At 46.8% G+C, this 20,565-nt stretch overlaps 1 protein-coding gene across 6 annotated transcripts in view; it reads left to right on the top strand.

Moving 5' to 3' along the window:
* ACTN1 (actinin alpha 1) overlaps window positions 1-20,565 on the top strand; it is a 70,087-nt gene that overhangs the window by 37,955 nt on the left and 11,567 nt on the right. For 4 of the 6 annotated variants that reach the window (XM_026038191.1, XM_026038189.1, XM_026038194.1 and 1 more), the window contains exons 4-14: window positions 2-88; window positions 622-709; window positions 1,527-1,605; window positions 6,537-6,618; window positions 8,315-8,400; window positions 14,779-14,871; window positions 15,461-15,691; window positions 15,861-16,008; window positions 16,588-16,738; window positions 19,237-19,345; window positions 19,803-19,943. In XM_026038191.1, the coding sequence (XP_025893976.1) occupies window positions 2-88; window positions 622-709; window positions 1,527-1,605; window positions 6,537-6,618; window positions 8,315-8,400; window positions 14,779-14,871; window positions 15,461-15,691; window positions 15,861-16,008; window positions 16,588-16,738; window positions 19,237-19,345; window positions 19,803-19,943 (1,295 nt within the window). Of the gene's footprint in view, window position 1; window positions 89-621; window positions 710-1,526; window positions 1,606-6,536; window positions 6,619-8,314; window positions 8,401-9,648; window positions 9,735-14,778; window positions 14,872-15,460; window positions 15,692-15,860; window positions 16,009-16,587; window positions 16,739-19,236; window positions 19,346-19,802; window positions 19,944-20,565 lie in introns of all 6 variants that reach the window. The other 2 variants (XM_026038192.1, XM_026038190.1) reach the window with 1 other exon arrangement.

The following is a 20,565-nucleotide window of genomic DNA, read 5'->3' as shown; positions in this document are numbered from 1 at the left end:
GAAATTGTGGATGGCAATGTTAAAATGACCCTTGGAATGATATGGACCATCATCCTTCGTTTTGCCATTCAGGATATCTCAGTTGAAGGTAAATTTCAGTTCTTTCCAGTGGCTGTTTAAGAAGGAGCAACCATGTGGCTTGCCATATAAAAGTGTAGGATGTGCTGTCAGGTATTGCCTGAAAGGTCCTAGTTAAACTACCCCTCTGGTCTCATGGACATTCCTAGCCATTCATGCTTGGTTTATGTATGAGCTTTTCACACCCTTTTCTTGGAAGAACATTTAAGAGCATCTCGAAAAGATGCATAAACCAACTTTGATGTTGCTGGTTGAGGAACTAGCTTTCAAAATGGACCTTTCTTTTACAAGTCCTATAAAACTTTGCTCTGTAATCCTGAAAAGGCCATATGCTTTCTAAAGAATCTCCCTAAAAAAATAACAAAAACAATACTCTCCCAGTAGGATCTTCTAGACGAGGAATTTTTCTGACAAAGGAAATTAGTTAAGATGCAATTGAGTGCTGTTCCTACCAAACAGGGGTTGTTTTTCTAGCATATGCATGGGAGAAGCCCCTGATTTCTAAGAAAATTGCTTATTGCTCTGCATTCTTTATTTCTCTAGAGACATCTGCTAAAGAAGGGCTTTTGTTATGGTGTCAGAGGAAGACAGCCCCCTACAAAAATGTAAACATCCAGAACTTCCATATCAGGTGAGTTATGGACAATAACTTAGCTTTGCAATCTGTGTTGTCTTCGCACGTCTCTTGTATTCAACCCTGAGCCCGACAGACCTCCCCAGGAAATGGAGATGCATGTTATGCAGTTACAAAGTAGTCCAGAGAGACACATAGAAATTAAAGGCAGATCTTATAAGAGGATCCAAGCACCTACAGTGCAATTACTCATTGTGGTTACAATTGCTGCTTTTGCAAAGTTCTTCAGAGCATTAAGTCTTCTGAGACTAGCACGTGTGCTGCAAGCTAAGACAATTTTTGCTCTTTGAAAACTCAGAACATTTCAGGAGGCCTGAAGTAAGAACCATAACAGGAGCTTTATAGTACAGCAGTGTTGGGAAGGGATGAGAGGTTTTTAATGCTCTGGTTGATTGCTTTTTTAATTAATATTTCTAAACTGACAGATGTTATACTGTAGATTCAGCACAGCAGTGCTTTTGCTGACACATTTTGAACATCTGTATGAATCACGTGAATGGGAAGCACTTCTTAAGAGCTTAAGTTGCATTCATGCCAACCAGTCCTATAGCAGACCTACCTATGGGCTTGGCTGAAGACTGGGGTGGGTGAATCTGCACAAATACCTCCAAGCAAATGAAGAGCACACCAGGGCTTCACATCCCCAACTAGGTTAGTGAAGTCTTTAGCTTCAATAGATGGTAGCAAACAGTCCTGTTGCTAAACCAGAATGAACCGTCCCAGTGTCCTGGTGTCTTGGTCACCCTCATGCCCGTCGCTGTGTATCTCCCTGGCTGAGCACTGCTCACTGTGTCCTTCTCTGCTTCTCTTGCAGTTGGAAGGACGGCCTTGGTTTCTGCGCCTTGATTCACAGGCACCGTCCGGAGCTCATTGACTACGGGAAGCTACGGAAGGTAAAGCACAATTGATTTGTCAGACCGGTGGCTTGGGGTCCGTGGAGGTGGAGAAGGAGAGGAATTAGCTTGATAAACAGCTAGCTGGAGAACTTCAGCTCAAGCTGGCAGTTGTGTTGGGGAGCAGGAAGGGGCGATGAAGCAGCAGATTCAGGATTTATTAAGCCTGAGAGCTGCCTGCTTGCCTTACCCTGCCTTCAGCCTGCCTTGCTTTCTAGCTAACAAGAGGAGGACCAGAATAGGCGTTCAGTGCTTTGTGTAACCAGCAGTGCCCTGACCCAGCAGGGCAATGGAAGAGTGAGCTGGCTTCTCTTCTGACTTGCACATTCTCAGCAGAACAGTCTGCTTGGATTTTATTTTGTTGTATCCATGCACACCTGTAGAGTCAAGGTCCTGCCCTTGGTTAGAAGTCATGTGCTGTTACCACTGAGGCCAATCTACTTGGAGTTAGACCATCTGATTTTAATGAGCTGAGTATTATACAGGGTGTAAGTATTAGATAGAGCAATTAACATAAAGCTCCACTGCTAATAGATCTGGCCTTTTGGATGACTGCACAAATAGACAACCTGCAAACGAGTTAATCAAATTAGCCTGCATTCTTGAGACAGTTAATTGTACAATTCCTGATGCGCATTCAATAACCTTTTAGATCTTTACTCTTTTGCAGAATGGTTACGTATTTTCTCTGATCAATTTTAGTATCTGGAGTGAGCACATGATGAATAAACAGTGGGAGGAGACTGTTTGCATGAGCAGCAGGAATTTAAAAAAAAAAAAAAGAAAAAGGAATGGTCAGAGCTAACTACATTTTCAGAGGCTGCTCTTGGGAAAATGCAAACTTAGCTAGGCAAAGTTTGTCTGGAAAATGCAGCTGGGAAATACTACAGTGCTTCACATTACAAAGCAAGCCCTAAGCCAAACTCAAGCAAAACTAGGGTGGGGGGAAGAAAAAGAAAGTTACCTGATCATTTTGCCTGCAGGCTTTTCACACTGAAAGAGAGGATGGTTATCCTCTCAAAAACAGTGTAGAAGGGAAAGGATTTTGCCCTCTTCAGAGTAAGGCAGGGGAATCAGCTCCCTTGTGCTCCCTTACCCACTTTGGTTGTATCCTTCAGGAGTTCCTCTGCCCTCCTGCAGCCTTCTGCTATAGCCTTCTTATCATTGCTCTACTGAGGTTGCTCTAAAAGCACATTTGGTAACTCTGCCACAGCTGGAGTACATTCTCTTGAGTCAGTAGCTAGGAAGAACTGACTTCAGAGCTTAGCCTTTAACTTCAGTAGTTGGTGTGTGCTAAAGGAAAATAATTTTTGTTTTGCTAGCTCTTTCAAACACCTTTGTAGCATGTACACTTTCTGTCACATGTTTCCTTCCTTATTCCTTCCATCTTCCTCACTGATTTAATTCAGCTGCTACTTGCTTCTTCTTGGAGCCTACTATCCCTTTTCCCGTCAAAAAAAAAAAAAAAAAAAAAAGTTTGAATCTTCTGCCGGCTCTTCCAGAAGGACATGAGGAAAGCTGCTGAGAAGCAGCCACAGCAGATGTTAGATTAGAGGGCAGCATGCAGGTCTCTTCCAAATCTCGTGTGTGATTAATAGCATCTGTGTGTGTGAGCCTCTGGTGCTGTTGCATGTGTGTGTTTCTGTGTCATACACACATGAAAATATGTAAGAGAGAGGTGTGAACATCAACCAGACTAAGCCACCAAGAGGTCTGCACTGTTCCTCTTGTTTGGGCAGCATTTTTGTGCAGTCTCAGTGTATTCTATTCCTTCACAGAGGCCGTGTCTGTGCTGCCAACCCCGTTTGGGCAATGTGTGCTAGCAAGTAGCCAGTGTAGCTGTGTGTCTTCCCCCCAAAGTTGGCAGATTCTTTTGTAGGCACAGTTTTCTCTTGAGTTTTTATTCCTAGCTCTTTTTCCCCCCCCAGTCTAGTTATATTAGTGAAAAACAATCTCTTTTCCCTACACGTAGCATCTAGTTATACTTGTCAGTTGCTTTTGCAGACCAAGCCCCAAAATAAAAGGTTCAAGTCAGCTCAATCTAAGTAATTCCTGATTTCACAGCCATTTCTTTGGTTAGATGATTTTTATACAGTGCAGGTCTCTCTGCAGTTGTTTGTGTCACTGTAGGTAGGATCTCTCCATTCAGCCCAGGGTTTGCATGTGAGGGACATGCAGAAGATGGGGCTTCCCTTCCTCCTCCTCCTCCTCCTCCTATCCTTAGCCCAGCTGTGAACCACATCTAAGATCTTTTCATCCGGCACAATGGTTGACTGATGGCTCAAACGCCCCCTCGTATAATGCAATCCATACAGAAATGTGGTCTGTGTGATCTTTGTACGGCTGTGTTGGATGCATTTATTCCAGATGCTCCCGAAAATGTGAATTGTATTAATTGGATTTTTTTTCCTAGAGCCTTTAGCTCTGGTAGATACAGTAACTGCATTTTCTCCCCCAGCTTCTCTCCCCCAGCAGCTCCCATCCCGCTTGCAAGCTAATAGAAGAATTTGTGTGTGTGACACTGCAATAATTGCTATGGCAACACGGTGTGCTGCGAGGGCTCGGAGCTAGCTGGAGGAGATGAGTTTCCTCATGTGAGTTAGGGCTGTGGGGAAAGAGGAGCTGTGCTAGAGCCTTCAGTCAGGAAGAGCAGACTGTGTGCCAGGTGGGCACCTGTTTGGGGCACGTTTGCTCTCTGCTACAGTTAAAACAACGTAATTCTTGCATGGAAGAACAACAGCTTTCCTCCTAGTTGGCCTTGCCAGAGCCTGGCAAGTTACTGCTGCTCCTTGTGTCTTCCACTTCTATATCACATAAGCCATTGGGCAACTCTGCAGAACATCGTATCAGTCATTGCTGTTCTTGGATGTGCATGTGAATGTGGAAGGAATTGGGGACGGATGCGTCGACTTCTGCTCTGCTTTGTTGCCTTTGGCTTCCCAGAGCATGCCAAGAATCCCAGTGTCGGAGTGCTGCACTTCAGGGATTGGGCTGTTGAGCCATTCTGAACTTTTCTCCCTTTTCCGTGTAGTTGGGAATTTGAAATAAGGATTAATTAGTATGTGATGAGGTAGACCTGAAAGTGAAGGAGTTTGGAGAAAGGGCTATGTCAGGGTGACTCTTAAGTTTCCCATATACTAAGACTTCCAACCCTTCCTTTGGGAGTGCCCACACGAGTAAATTTTCCCATCAGGAAACCTCTCCCAGCTTTCAGCTTGCGACTTCTTTTTAACCTTTGGCTGCAGTGCTCCTGGCAGTGTTTCTTGTAAACTGATAGGAACACTGTCCGCCCGGAGTTCGCCCCTCCTTTCCGCCAGGAGAGGCTGCTGGCTCTGGCTGCTCTTCAGACAAAGCCCTGGCTTGTTAGTCAGGGTGACAGCCACCAGTTCCAGTGCGGGGTGCTCCACACACCTAATATTGACTTATTTCAGGGGACTAAACATGGATCGTGGTGGTGTCTATCGTGGTGGCCTCTGTGTGATCTGCCTTGATAGGCAAAGTGTTGCTGTCCCCTGGAGATATTCATCCAAAGGATGCTTGATAGAGCACATCGGTTTAGGGCATGTGTTCATTCCTGTGGAACTGCTGCAAGAAACTGCTTTTCAGAACAGCTGTTTCTTAGCTGAGGGCTTCATAATGACCAGTGCCATAAAGAACCTCTCCAGCTAGATCTTCCAGGTCAACGCAGTGAGCAAAGGCACGTGATCTTAAATAGAAAAGAAATAGGATGTGAATGTCAGTCTAGAAAGATGGTGAAACAATTTCACTCCTCCTAATTTTAAGGTGAATCTCAGCATAGATATCACAGGTAAGAAGCTGGAGGGACACCATCCGCCCCCTCCTCTGAAAGCCTCTCGCAAACACACTGATCAGGCACTAGCAGCTTGTGCACAGCCTCTCCTGCAACAGAAGCCACCTGTCTCAACAGTAGAAACTGGCAGTGCAAATACCATGGGACATGAGTGAAATAGACTGTTCCTACAGAATATGTAACGATCGTGGATATAGAGGAATATTGAGTATTGTCACATAGTAGAAAAATTCTGCTTCCATGGCTGTTCAGTGAAAATCTTGAACGGTTATGGAGTGGGCTGTGTGAGGGCTCTCATCCTGATCAGTAGGCATCTGGTTGCTTACCAATGTGCTTGAATGCTGTGGACAGTTTGCAGAGGACTTTCTTCTGCTGCTGACATCTGCCTTTCAAATTCTCTTCTTAATTCTCTCTTCAAAATCTTGTTACCTTTTTGATATGACTCACGCCTATTTTGTTTAGGATTTGATTACTGTGTATTGATGTATGTCTCTGAAGTGCATCCTGCTGCAGCAGAAGGTTTATATATAAAGAAATAAAAACATATGAGGTAGATGGCAAATCCTGTGCCATGCCTAGGAGGAGAACTAATACTTAAACAGAATGAGAACTTTTATATATTTATTTTGTAGAGAATTGTTAAAACATTTCTGTTCCTCCCACGCAACTGGTGTTCAACAAACTGTACATTAGCTAAGGACAGCACCCAGTCCAGATGTTGTTGCTATTTTAGTGTTGCTTAGATGTGCTAACAGATACAATGCTCTGCAGTTCTTTGAAATGAAAGTTGAATAATGTAAGATTAAGATACAAATGTAAGATATGGCTGTTTACTATCAATGTGATGTGAAACCAATTGTGTTGTTTCATATTAGGCTCAAAACAAAATGCATTATTCCTTCTTGTTGCATAGATTATGTGTTATCTCATGAGTCTCCAGGCACTCCTTTCAGAAGGAAACTAATTATTTCATTCTATTATATGAGAATTTTGTGTAGTTTTGTCAGGACAGCTAGGTTAATATGAGTCAAATCAGGCAAAATTGCTCTGTTTTGAGAGAAGTGTTACATATCTTGTTGCACATTGATGCTGATGCTCTGGCTCTTTGTTTCTTTTCCAGGATGATCCTCTAACTAATCTAAACACAGCCTTTGATGTGGCAGAGAAATACCTGGATATCCCCAAAATGCTGGATGCAGAAGGTAAAGTAAATCCAAATGTTTTTTACCTTGCTTTTCCTCAAGAACTTTCCCACTTTTTCTAGGTGGACTTGTATTATACCAGAATTCACCAAACTGAATGCTCTCTCCATCACCATGTACGAAACGTATAGGAAAAAAAAAAGGGAGAATGAATTAATCACATATTCTTCTACTTTTTTCTTTCCGTGCCCTTTGATCTTCTGAGTCCAATGTGTAGATCTTAACTGGGGCTGACACAGCAGGCAGAGAGGAGTAGCACCTGCTTATGTCCATTGATGGTTAGCAGGTTCCCAGAATACTTAATGCTGAGAAAATGTGAACTGTTGGACTGTGTTCTCTTTGTTCCAGAATTTGTATTCTAGGCTCTTTCTGGCATTGCTGGTGACCTTCCTTTTAGGAGATATGGTGATTATTTTTTCTTTTTTTACTTTGAGAGTGAAACACATAGGCAGAGCAGGCTCAGCAAGAGCAGATCTGTTACTTTCTCTTAATTCTTATAGGCCACTCTTGCCCATAGCTGGTGTTATAAACTGCTTCTTCCTGCCTACTTAGAAGTATTAGGCACAAAGATCCTTCACTGACTGCATCTGGAGACACAAGGCAGAGATCCATATTTTCAGAGATGCTTTTCCTGCTTAGTACAACCATTCCCCAGAGGCCAGACATTTGAAAAACTTGTGGGGACCAGCTTAAGGGTGAGTTTGGAAGACAAGTAATTCTTAGTGCAAACAACAGCCTGAAATAGTTCGCTTGTACAGTGGCTGCTTGCCCAAAGCCAGCTGACTGTAATGGTGCAAGCTGTGTTTTAGGCTTGGCTTGTTTAGCAGAAGCAGTTAAAAGCTTTTGCTAGATAAAGGAGATCAAGGAAAAAGGGAGAAGGTGGAGGTAGGACTGTTGAACTCTGTTTTTAGGTAACTAGTGTGCTCATGTTCCTTCTTCTGAGGCAGGATTTCCCATCCGTCAGGATGAGTCTTGCATTCCCTACACTTATGTCAAAGCCACAAAATGTTATGAGGTTTCTGGAGCAGATTGCATTTGAGTGTTTTCTGCCACTCTGTAGGGAACAGAACCACCCCCAAAATAAGCAGATAGAGCTTCAGATCTCTCCAAAGCTAGCAGTGATGAAGAGGATCCCTTGCAGGAGCTCCTGTGGTTGTCCTGGTGGCTCTCCTCTCCAGCACAGTGGAGATGATAGGCAATCTTTCAATTCCATCATCTGATCTCAGAAGGTGTTGAGGTTCCCTTGAATGTAATGAGAGAGCATTTGGAAAATCAAGCCATCTATGTGTTGAAATGGAGGCAGTGGGGCAGGGCAGAGAGGAAGGATCTTCCCTGAAGAAGGGCATGAAAAAATTACAGTGTGAAACATCTCTAAATACCATGTCAACCTTTTGTGGGTTTGGATTGATTCAGCCCATCATTCACAGGAACATAGAGCAGACGCGCTCTGACGTGCTGTGTGCTGACATACGGCCCCCCTGGCCTGGCCAGACCCTCGATGCGATCTTGTCATGAGGGAGTCAAGAGGGTGATTCTGGCTTCTGAGACACATCTGTGGATGACTGGGAAGCCCCTCATGGTTGCTCTAAGGGGCACATATGCTGCAGCAGGCCTCATGGACAGTTATGGTTCTCCTTCCCTTTTGCTTTCTTCCCATCAGTTGATTATGCTCTTAACGTGAGGTTTTTTTTGACAGACATTGTTGGAACTGCCCGTCCCGACGAGAAGGCCATCATGACCTATGTTTCTAGCTTCTACCACGCCTTCTCAGGAGCCCAGAAGGTATCACAGGATCCCAAGATCCCTCCACAGAGCACACCTGGTGCCGTTGCTAATGTCCAAACCTTTTTATTTTCTTTTTTTTCCTCTCTCTCTCTCCTCTCTAGCTACGAGCATCTTTATTATCATGTTTTGGTAGAGTTGGCTGTTGGTTCAAAGTGGTGCCCCAAACATTGTACCCTGGGGCAAGGGAGCCAGGACTGCTTTTTCCCCCCTGGTCAGTGTTACTTGTAGCAGCCCCTTCTGTATGCCACTACCTTGGCATTCAGGCAGATCCTGTGGAGCAGGAGCTCTGTCTCATGGGCCAAGGAACTGCACCCTGTTCCAGGGAGACCTGAGCTACGATGCCTGATGGAGAGCACTTAAGTTGTCCTGCTCAGCAGACACTGCAGCTTGTGCCCACTGGTAACACTGCTGATATTTATTTGCCTTTTTTTTTTTTCTCCCTCTTTTTTCAAAGATGGAGGTCTAGAGTTGACTTAGGGCTTTTAGGAAGGATCCAGTGAATGTCCAAAGCTTTATCTTTTACCTTACATACAGATTCCCACACCTTTACTTGAAGATCTAAACCTGATGCTTTCTCAAGTTTTGCCACAAAATTCAATCCTAGTTCATCTGGGGCTTACAAAACGTGTCTGATGAGACGCATTGTGGTGATTTTTCCCACAGAGCATTGCTTATCAGGGCTGAGATGCCTGGTTTTGTTTATTTCTTTTTTTTTTTTTTTTTCCATATTTCTCCCCAACCATGCCAGAGTTTGGGCAGCTGAGTCCTTGCAGTGTTTGGTTTAGCAATGTTCCTGTTGGTAACAGAGACACTTAGGGAAGATATTTTGTGAGTGAAACCTTGCAAACATCTTCTAAAACCAAGGAGCCGTCAGTGCCTCCATGCCACAGGCATGAGCAGTGCCCGCGGGCACAGATAGACCATTGCGTAGCAAGGCCCTGACCCGCAGCTCCTCAGCACGCAGCAGGGCAGTCCATCGCTGGGTGCAGAGCCCCAGCTCAGGAACCCCCAGGATTTGGGGGGGAGTTGGGCAGGGTGCCCCTTTGAGCCACAGAGCCAACGCTGCTAGCCACCTTCCGATCCGACCTCCCAGCTCTCCGCATGGAAATCTGTCTGGCCTGTCCTGCAGTGCATGGTGGGGAGCTTCCCGCCCCTCTCTCATCACGCCACCCGCGACTGTTTTGTTTTACTCTGTGTGCTGCTTTCTTACTTTATCCTTTCAACCTCTTTTCCTTCTCTGCGCAGATATTGTAGGCACGCTAAGGCCGGATGAGAAGGCCCTTATGACCTATGTCTCATGTTACTACCACGCCTTCTCGGGCGCGCAGAAGGTGAGACTCGGGCACTACCAGTTCCCCCATCCCCGCTCCCCGCGGCCACGCGCCGGCTCCCTCAGGGAGCGGCGCCTCAGGGAGGGCGGCGCCGCCGAGCGGAGCCCCCAGCACCGTCCGCAGGCACCCGCTGTGGCCCTGCTGAAGAGGCAGCTTAAAGAGTCCGGAGAGAGCCCCTGGAGAGCGCTGGAGCTGCTCCGCTCTCGCGCCCTGTGGCGCAGAAAGGGTTTAGTAGAGCTAGTGCAGGAGATCAGCTGAAGGTCCTTGCTGCTCTTGCAGGGTGCTGTGTCCTGCTGGCGAGGAGGTCTGTCTCCAGGCGTACCTCACCCCAGGGAAAGCCAGAGAGAGATGGGAGCTTGCAGGCCGTCCCCCTGCAGCTGCCTTCCCCACTTTGCCCTGCTAGCCCAGTGCTCCCTTCCTAGGCTGACCCTCAGCTGGTCACGTAGGGGCAGCCCTCAGCATCTCTTTGTGTGCTCCAGCCACAAAGCCCGTTCCTCACGGGCCTTCCTTGAGATTTCCCGTGCTCACTCGCTTCTCTTTGCCTTGCTGCTCCCCAGTCATCCTCTCTCCGTTCACAGAATGCCTGTGTTCTCTTTTCCCTTCCCTTACTTTTCCCCCCTGCTCATTTCCATAACTTCAGCCCTACTTTCTCTGCTTCATCTTTATTACAAAGTCTCCTTGCCTGGCAGCAGGACATTTGTCTTCAGAGAAGCTAAATAGTCACTCATAGTTGCTTTGGGCAAGCTTCCTCCGAAATGGCAATTCCCTTGTAATTCTTTGAATAGACTGAAAAAAAAAAATCCATTTTCTGAGGCCTTCAGCCTTTCCCCAAGATCATGGCTGATTTCAGGGAGAGAGCTTTGGAGCAATGAAGTCTGAAGTTCAAGACTGCATTCTTCCTGACACCAGATCTCCCTGGTTTCCCTAGCCCCAACTTCTTTCTGCTTGAGACATAGCCCATAGATGGCCCAGCTTGACAGCCGACTAAACTCCAAAAAGACTTCATCTCTTTGTACAAAGCAGTGCTGATAGCAACACTGGTGTAGTTCTCATGCTGATGTTTGCTTTCAGAGGACAAATGCAACAAGTACATTCCAGGGAGCAGCTCTTAAGCTCGTCGCTGCATTTGATTCCCAGTTCTATTTTATATAAATTAGATGTTGCTGTCTAATTTCCAGGGAACTTTCCCACAGCAGTACAGCAGATCTCTCCATTTGGAGTAGTATCTATGATTATGACTTCTCCAGTAGGAAGCTATTTTGTAATTAGTTCAAAACCCTTAAGACTAAGCTGGAAGCTTCAATGGGCTGGTACTTGCCCAGGGAGACTGCAGTCTGAGAGCTCGTGCCAGCCCAGTAATAAGGCCTGCTGTTTGCCAGGTACTCTTTAGGGACTGCGTCATGCTGTCTGTTAACCTGAAGATCTCCAGATTAAGGAAACAGCAAACTATGAATTTGAGCAGGTTTCTGGACATGCCAGAAGAGCACCTTGCCCTTTCCTGTCCACTCCTCCCTGGGCCCTTTCCACCTTTTGCAAACCTGCTTAGCAGGTCCCCGGGACCTTGTCAGCAGTTTAGGTGGATGCTAGGACTGCTAGGAGAACTGAAAGGAAATTTTTACTGCTTCAGGATCTGAATCAAGTAACTGAAGCAAGACCTAGATACTAAGCTTCTTAGTTCCTGAAGCTGCAATCCCATGTACTCTGACTTACAGGGGAGGATCAAAGTTATAATTATTTATTAGATTTTCTGTAAGCCTTACAGGCTACCAACTCACCTGTGATGTGGCTGGAGGAGCAGAGCTGCTTTGTAGAGCTGCCCCTGCTGTACATGAGCCAGCCCTCGAGTGACACGTGTTCAAGTCCCTGGGAAAGTGCAGTGATTGCTAAGGGAAAGCGCCAGCCCTGAATTTCTTGTGGCGCTACCACCTTATGCGTGGTTAGGTAACTTACTATGATGTTACTCCATTTTTCATTCAGATTTTTCAATACTGCCACCAGCCCTGAAGGGGAAGTCCCATGAGCCGCTTTCTGCTTCTTTCACTGTCTTATACTGAGCCTTTGAAGGTACAGGGGCCCCAGGCTGACATGATGTGTGTGTGAATGGCTGCTTTTTCTTTATGCCATTTCTATATATGCATTCGTAGGTATACTCGCTTTGGTTGGTTTGCTTGTTTTCTAACCGCTTCTGACTTTCACACTAAATGCATGGTTGTTTACTTTTGGTTGGCTTAATATTTTGAAAATGTGATTTCGGGATGAACATTTCTAACTAATGTTTTAACATTTTATTAAAAGGTGTTTGATGTACAGTGTTCTGGGCTGGTGCTTGGAGGCCAGAGAGCAGCAGCAGGCAGGCACCCGCCCTACCTAGCATACTATGGGGATAGGTTCCTTCATCATCCTCCTCAGCAAAAAGACATGGGTCCATGAGCTATAGATACAGTTTCCCTTCTACCCTAATCAGACCAAGTCAGGGTTGAGAAGTACAGAAAAGGCAGAAGGTGGAGAAATCACTGCTGCTTTGGCTGTGTGTACCTCCCCTCTGAGACCAGCAAATGGCCTGTGTGTACCGTGCGGCAGTGCTGTGTTGAGCAGCAGGCCTGCAAGCAGAACGGGCTCGTCCTCCCCATGCAGGCTGTGCAGACTGAGTCGGGGCCATGCTGCACTGGAGCTGCCCGGTCACCCCAGCACCCTGAGAGTGGAGCAGTAAGAGCTGAGAGTATGTGGAGAGCTTCCAGGCCCCGCGATGGTACCTTCTCAGTGCTGCTCTGCGCCTTGAGACCATCCTGGCTCGTTAGGAGCCAGCTTGAGCATCATAAATGCATCATTGCTTTCAGCAAGGGGAGGAAGCCAAAATGGTTTTGTTTATTTTTTTTTTTTCTAATCTGTTGATGAAGATATAGAGAGCTGCCTTGGCCTCATGTAAACGTCTTGGTGTGCAACTCTTCTTGAGCCTGAATGTGTTTCACTGAGGCTGCTGTCACCACAGGTCTACTTATAGTAGCAGTGTGGGAGATACTCATAGAGATCACCCGAAAGTGTTGGGTTGTTTTTGTCCTACACTGCTCTGAGCAAGTCAGTATAACATGTTGTTCAAGACAGTAGTAGCCCCAACTCCATTCCTGCTGCTTTTGCAGCATTGTTACCTAGAGCAGTGTGGAGTAGGCAAGAGCAATGGAGGAGTGAGTAGTGGTGTAGAAGAGGAAGATTGGTTGCTGCACTTTGATCATTAGGATAGTGCAAGTAGTTGTAATTGCTGCTATTCTGGAGGCTTTTGTACAGATGTTAAAAACATGCACTCACTGAAAAATCTGGGCAGCTGTAGGAAATATATCATCAAATAAATATATATATACCCTTGTGAAAGGAGGTCTCCACTGCTGCAGTGAGCTCCTAGGAAGTAAAAAGCATGGAGAGTTAAGCAGATGTATGGGTCACCTGTCCTGTGAAGTCTGAGATACACCATTGGTGCCCTCAGTTCCCTGTAGCTGCTAGACACATCACGATAAGGCTCTGGGTGTGTTTTGACATCCTGTGTGGTCCCATGCTCACTAAGTTTTTGTGTATGTCAAAAAACAGTCCATTAAATACAAGCTTTTGTTAAAAACAGATCAGAGTATCTTAAATATAAACATCCTTTACACATTTTGCTGATTTTGTTTTTTAATTGGAATGTCACTTACTGCTCTGCAGATCCCTCTGATGTGTTTTTAATTAGTTTATATCTGTGTATCTGCTAGCTGGCCCATTTTAGTGAAGGAACAGATGACTGAATATATGTTCTGTCTTGCATGTGACTAAGATCACCACTTCCCCTGGGACCTTAGCAATCCATATGTCATCAGAGAGCCCATGACTATTGCTATTCTTGCTGCCTCAGATCAGCTGCAACTTAGAGTAGCGAGGAGAGCTCCTCCATAGGGGACCTATGGTGCTCTCTATTACCTTCCCCAGGCACCAGGGTAGTATATGTAATGCAGTGAGGGAGTGCTGGATGATCCCCTGGTACCCATCACGGGGCCACATCCGCCAAGCCCTGTTGCATGACACCTACTATGATGATGGTCCATGCAGCTCCATGGATACATGTGGTGCAGGGATGAGCCTGCTGTATGTTCCCCCTGTCAGACTCCTTCATGGTACTACATGGGGCAGACTGTTAACTGAGTTTGTAGCTGGGATTTTTCTAATCTTTGCTCTGCTCCAAAGTCATATTTTAACACATCCAGTTCCCTGCCAGGTTTTGGTCTCACACTGGAAGAATAAATAAATAAATAAATAAATCCTAATATCAACAGGTCCTTCCTTGTGAGCTTTTGTTTGGAAGAAAAAGCATAAAGTTTATGTTGAAAACAAACAAAAATTATCCTCCACTGGTTCATGAAAAGCTGAATATGTGGTAGGTCTCATGCATCAATGTGTTAGGGGAGGTGGCCCCATGCTGGGTGTTGTAAATATAGGAAATGCTGGAAAACAGATCTGCTGGACAGGTTTTGAGGTCAAGAATAAGTTTAATCTACCACTTCATCCTCAGATTGGCCAGCAACCAGTGTATGGATTAACTGTCTTTAGGAAGTGCTTTCCTAGGGCTAAAAGCATGCAGAGGGTCTCATCAGATTGACACCACTCAGTTCCTGGCATTTTGGCTCTCAGTGCTGCTGAATGGGGTGGAAGCAACGGCAGAAACTCCCTCCCTGCCTTTGTAAGAAGCTGCTGGCAGGGACGGGACTTTCTGGTCAGAAGCAAGAGGCAGGGCCCTCTTGTAGGAAGAGCTTCAGGAAGGCCATGGAAATGTGGTTGCCTCTCAGCATCTGGAGCTGGGATCAGCAAAGCTCCCAGGCTCTGAGGGAAGGTGTTCGCCTGAGAAGGGAAGAGTAAGTTGTCAGAGAAGCAGGTCAGGGCAAGCACGCTGGAGCAGAGGCAGGCTGCTAGAGCCAAGGCTAGGAGGCTTTACCACAGGTATGTAGCAGGAGAGTGAGCCACCAGCTTTGGTTTAGGCTTTTTTTCACACTCTTCCCCTCTCCTGTTTTTCTTCTTTCTGCAGGCGGAGACAGCAGCGAATCGTATCTGCAAGGTGCTGGCAGTCAACCAAGAAAATGAACAGCTCATGGAAGACTACGAAAAACTGGCCAGTGATGTAGGTGTCCATGGTGCTGTTGGTTTCTGGGCGACGCTTTATGGAAAGGAATTGCATTTAAACCCAGACCCTGATAGCTAATCCCTGGGAATGCTATTGGCCTGGGCTTCCTTGAAAAATTCCTTTTTACCCCCTCTAGCTGGAGGAAAATGAATTATTGAACTATATATCCAAAGGTATATATAATCTGCTTTAAAACAAATCTCCTCTGTAGCAGCTTTGAGATTCTATAGTTTATTAAAAGCAGCTCCAGAATTACTGAAACTAATGGGAAAAGCTGTTAATTTGTATTGCCCAGAAATGTACAAATTCCTAGCATCTGTCCTACGAATTTTATACCAATACAACTGGTGAACTTCTTGGCAGGAGTCAGGAACTGGATGAAGGAGGAGTGGAAGTTAATCATAAATAAAGAGAGAATCATGCATAAACTAAATGTTCTTCCTGAGAATCATACCAACCTTTTCTTTACAAGCCCTTCTGTTGGCAGAATTTTGTAGTTAGCTCCCATAAAAGTAAACAGTCCCTCATAAGGTCAAAGCAGCACCTGTAATTTTAACACAGGGCTTTTTGTCATGGCTCTTTGCAGCTGCTGGAGTGGATCCGTCGCACCATCCCCTGGCTGGAGAACCGGGTGCCGGAGAACACCATGCAAGCCATGCAGCAGAAACTGGAGGACTTCCGCGACTACCGCCGCCTGCACAAGCCCCCGAAGGTGCAGGAGAAGTGCCAACTTGAGATCAACTTCAACACGTTGCAGACCAAGCTGCGGCTCAGCAACAGGCCAGCCTTCATGCCCTCGGAAGGGAAGATGGTCTCGGTGAGCGGGGGTGACTGGGTGCATGTCCCAAACAGAGCCTAAAAAGAGGCCTCTGGGTGGGCAAAGTGTGCTCACCTACAGTGGGGGCCACTCGGTGGCACAAGTGAGTGCCGAAGACCCCCTCTCCCTGTCTGCTGACTGCCTTTTCTTCTCATGCTGCTGCCTCTAGGACATAAACAATGCCTGGGGAGGCCTAGAGCAGGCTGAGAAGGGCTATGAGGAGTGGTTATTGAATGAGATCCGGAGGCTAGAGAGGCTGGACCACCTGGCGGAGAAGTTTCGGCAGAAGGCATCTATTCACGAGTCATGGACAGATGGTAAATGCCAACCTACATACTTCCCCTTGCCCCCGAGCCCTGCTCCATGCAGTTGGTCATCTAGGGAGAAAGAGAGGAATCATGCTTGGATCATTCTATGAGATTTTCCTCAAGAGTGCTAGGCTGATTTTTCATTTTATACGGAAATAACAAAATCAGCTTGATCTGCTATATTGTCTCTAACATCGACATTTCCCAACTGAGTCAAAGGAAAAACTGCAAGGGTAGAGTAGAGCTACAGCGAGGAGGAAAGCAACCGGGATTGCTGCAGCCAGAGCTAACTTCCTGTGCAGTAAATGCTGCCGGTCACGTTTACAGGAGCATAGCCCAGTTTGCGCATCCTGAGAGGAGTCCAGTGTAAACTGTGGCAGCACTGCCCTGAGCTGCATGATTTGTCCAACTCTGTTCTTGTAGGCAAACTCACACTCGGTGGTTTCCAAGTGAGGATTCCCGGACAGCATGCATTGGGGCAAGCCGCGGGTGGGGTGTTGCAGCAGGGCTGAAGCCCTTTGGAACCGAACTGGCTCCGAGGTGCTCGGGCCTGTGCTTCATTTGTGTGTCCTTTGGCTCCCTCGCCAGGTAAAGAAGCGATGCTGCAGCAGAAGGATTATGAGATTGCCACGCTCTCGGAGATAAAGGCCCTGCTGAAGAAACACGAGGCCTTTGAGAGCGACCTGGCCGCGCACCAAGACCGCGTGGAACAGATTGCTGCTATTGCCCAAGAGCTCAAGTACGGCACCCCGGCGCGCCTCCGATCCGCGGGGCCGGCGGGCCTTAATCAGCTTTGCTCTTTACCCTCCGCAGAGCTCTAAATCCAGCCCCATGCAAAAAAATGTTGAGAAGTCCCAGTGTTTCCAAACAGTATCTAGGATACTGTTCACCAGTATCTGGGCACACCAGAAGAGCAGGCCAGGAAATGAGTGAATCGTGGGTGCTGATGAGGGGGAGGCAGAATTGTGTTCTCAAGCCAAGTTTCCATCCTCGCCAGCTCACTGTGCTGCTGTGAGCCCTTCTTTAAGAGTCTGACCCTCCTCTGGGCTGGCCTCTGCCGGGTTTCAGAGTTGTAACGCTGTCATGCTTTTCCAGGAAAAGGAGGAAACAGCAGAGGTTAGCAGGCACTCCAGAGGCCCCCAGTTCACTCCCTTTTGCGGATTAAGTCCTGCTTATTCTGGCAGTGAAAAACTCCTCAATGGTTTTAGCTCTCTGTGGCCTCTGTCACCACCTCAGGCCTTTTGCAGTAGGAGTTTTGCACCAGCCAGACCCTGGCCAGGCACAGTAGTGCCAGGGCATCCGGGCAGCAAGTCAGTTCTCTCCTTGCTTCCTCCCTGCTTGGAAATCTGCACCCAGCTCCATTTGCAGGAGTGCGGAGTGATGCAGGAGGTTCCAGGAGAGCTGGGCTCTCGTCAGTGCAGGAGACTGGTTGCTAGAACTAGGAGGCAGGTAAAGGATTGGCCACTACAGCATATGGAGAGAGATTTTGAAGCCTTACGTGTTACTTGGCAAAATTAGTCTGAAGAACTTGACTTTGACTGTATTTCCCACTTCTAAAGGGGGAAAAAAAAAATCAGATTGGCATATCTCAAGTAAGATACAGGGCCCGGGCTGAGATCAGTGCTCTTGGACTGTTTTTCATTAAAAAGCCAGATTATTGGATCAAGATTATCATCTTCACCAGCACAGATTTACAGAATGGCTCCCTTGTCCACCGGAGGACTGACCTTGGTACAGGAGGAGGGTTCAGGGTGATCCTCCGTGTCAGTCCGATTAAAGCCAAGGCTGGCTCGTCGGTCAGCATTAGGCGACCCGCGCCTGGGGCCCGTGCTGCGGGCTGGCCAAAAAGCTGCAGCTCCAACAGCGGCAGGGAGGCCCGGCGCTGTGCTGGGGAGGAGGTGGTTTCTTTCAAAGGGGTGAGAATAGAAGGCTCTGCCTTCTTCCCAAAAGCTATCTTCTTTCTCAGCAAAGAGACTGCATCTGAAAAGGCAGGGCTGTGGGAGCCCTTCTCTGCACCACACAGACCCACTGCCAGGGAGGTGACAGGGATCTGCAGGAAGCCCCTGGGGCTGCCCATACAGGGTGTCTCGAGGAGCTCAGCACACTGGGACCCCAGGGCCATTCCTCCAGCCAGGGCACCTTACATACTGGGCTTTCAGAAGCAGTTCCTTCAGCAGCAGTGCTGGCTCGGCAGCAAAGTAGATCAAGGAACTGATCTGGATTAAAAATCCAGCCAAGAAAAAAGGTTATTTTTAGCCCAAATCAGTTTCCTGACTAGCTTACCACAAGACTCCACCAAACAGTTTTGCCCACACACTTGAAGAGGGCAGTACAGTGGTGGGAAGAAATGAAACTGGGAGAGAGAGAACAAAACTATTTAAACCTGCACTACTACTTAGAGAAACAATCACCAAATTGCCCAGAGTCACTTAGTAGCCCAGCGAGTTATTCCACCTCCTTCTTCAAGGTTGATGTCTCTGTGCCTGGCTAGTCTCTCCCTGCCTGCATTTTCTCCCTCTTTGACCACATGCAGAACCAAGAGCACAAATACAAGACCTCTAGTTTCAGTTTACCCCTTGCGCTCTTTTTCTCTGCCATACTCTTAGCAGGCCTTTTTTCATGAGGGTTGTGCTACAGACATCCCAGGCACAGCACTTTCTATCAGCAGTACCAGAGAGAAACCTACACAGTAATTCCATAATTGGTGTAATAAACGAATGGATCATGCACTGAGGCTATCCCATAGCACCCAGAGGTTGCCTCCTGTACTCTGCAGCTCCTAGGTAGCTTCTTGGCATTCATAAGGAGCCCCTTGCTGCTCATTTTTGCTGAGGTGCAAGATCCAGGTAGCTGTGCTGAGCATTTTCCTGAGCAGAATACAGGGGCACACTGCTCTGCTCACAGTCTGCAGATTTCCAGCCTGAGCAGAGTTCTCTGCTCCCTTCCCCCAGTGCCCAGCTATTGCCTTCAGGCAGCCAGCACAGCCCTTTGTAAGGAGGTCTTGGGTGGTGGTTGTTTTTCTTCCTGTTCCGTGCTGTTTGATGTGCTGCGTTAACATACAGCAGCTCCAGAGCTAGACACTGCTGCCTTTCTGGCCCCCTCTCCCCTCAGAGAGCACGAGCACTTTGTTCATTTCTGTTCTTGAGGCTGATAAAAAAATTCCTAATGGATTTTTCTTTCTTCTCCAAAAGGCCTTTATTTGACTTTTTGTCCTTTTCTTCCCCCCGCCCGCTGCAGTGAGCTGGACTATTATGATTCACCAAGCGTCAATGCCAGGTGCCAGAAGATCTGTGATCAGTGGGATAATCTGGGGGCCTTAACCCAGAAGCGTAGAGAGGCCTTGGAGGTGAGACATGTTCCTGCTTGGAGCCTTGGGAGTGCGTGGCAAGTCATTTGCAGGAAGCAAGTTGCAGTGGGCAGGAACATCCAACTCCTTATCCACTCCTAGAATATCCCATATTATAAACTCGGGCTGTATTTCAGTGTGATCAGTCTGCCTCTGTCCTTCCAGCCTACTTATGGTGACATTCATTTGCTCTCAAGTTATTGAACTGTTTCCACTTGTGTTTTGCAGTATTGTTCTGCATGAAAAAAGTCTTTGTTTCATTTTAAAAGACCTCAGATTTTTCCCTCAAAGAGAGGAAAATCCAACATGTAATCTCTTAATTACAGAAAAACGTGGTGCCCTTATGGGAGCACAGGGGAGGTCTGAGAGGAAGGAGCAGCTGAGACAACCCAGCTCTGCAATGACAATTCTCTAAATGTTTTTCTTGGTTTTCTTCCTTTCTGGGGGGTATATCCAGAGAACAGAGAAGCTACTGGAAACGATTGATCAGTTGTACCTGGAGTATGCCAAACGAGCTGCCCCTTTCAATAACTGGATGGAAGGGGCCATGGAGGACCTGCAGGACACGTTCATCGTTCACACCATTGAGGAAATCCAGGTACGGAGCAGTCCGCACTGCGAGGGCGGAGGTGTAGAAAGAGGTTGGGATCTTCTGTATTCCTATCAGTGCCAAGTGTGTCGGTTGTGTGATGGTGCTTCTGCTCTTGCAAGTGAGCCTTAGCAGCAGAAACAAAAGAAGTGTGTTCTTTTTTGTTGATTTTTTTTTCCTCCAAAAACCTGGATCTCAGTATAAATGAGATGTGTTCACACATCTAGCTGAGTACAAAGAACCAAATGTAAATTTTCGATGTGATTGCAAACTCTCACACTTGAAGCCCTGAAAGCTGAGAGGGTCTTTCATGGTCTGGGATCTTTCGTTATCCAAATGATTACAGGCTTAATGCCGCTCTCAGGTTTTGCAAGGCAGTTGTCCCATGCAGCATCATGTTCTGATCATTTGGTCCGATGTGATGGGCCAGGAGGGCAGTCTCTGAGCCACCAGCTATGTCTCAGTGCTGGGCATAGGAGAAATAAGGATTCTTTCTTTTGCTGCTGGATCACCATTTGAAGCTAAAGGCTTCCTGGCTCTCAACTGGCAAAACTGAGATGCTCATTTTAGGCTTCTTGCCTTTGGAAAGGTGTTAGGAAAAGACCTTGAGGTACCTACAGGTAATTTTCAA

Source organism: Nothoprocta perdicaria, unplaced genomic scaffold (genome assembly GCF_003342845.1).
Source record: "Nothoprocta perdicaria isolate Ctin4 unplaced genomic scaffold, notPer1 scaffold_204, whole genome shotgun sequence".
Lineage (NCBI taxonomy): Eukaryota > Metazoa > Chordata > Aves > Tinamiformes > Tinamidae > Nothoprocta > Nothoprocta perdicaria.
The sequence above is the reverse complement of the archived record's forward strand: the minus strand, read 5'-3'. Positions and strand labels throughout refer to the sequence as shown.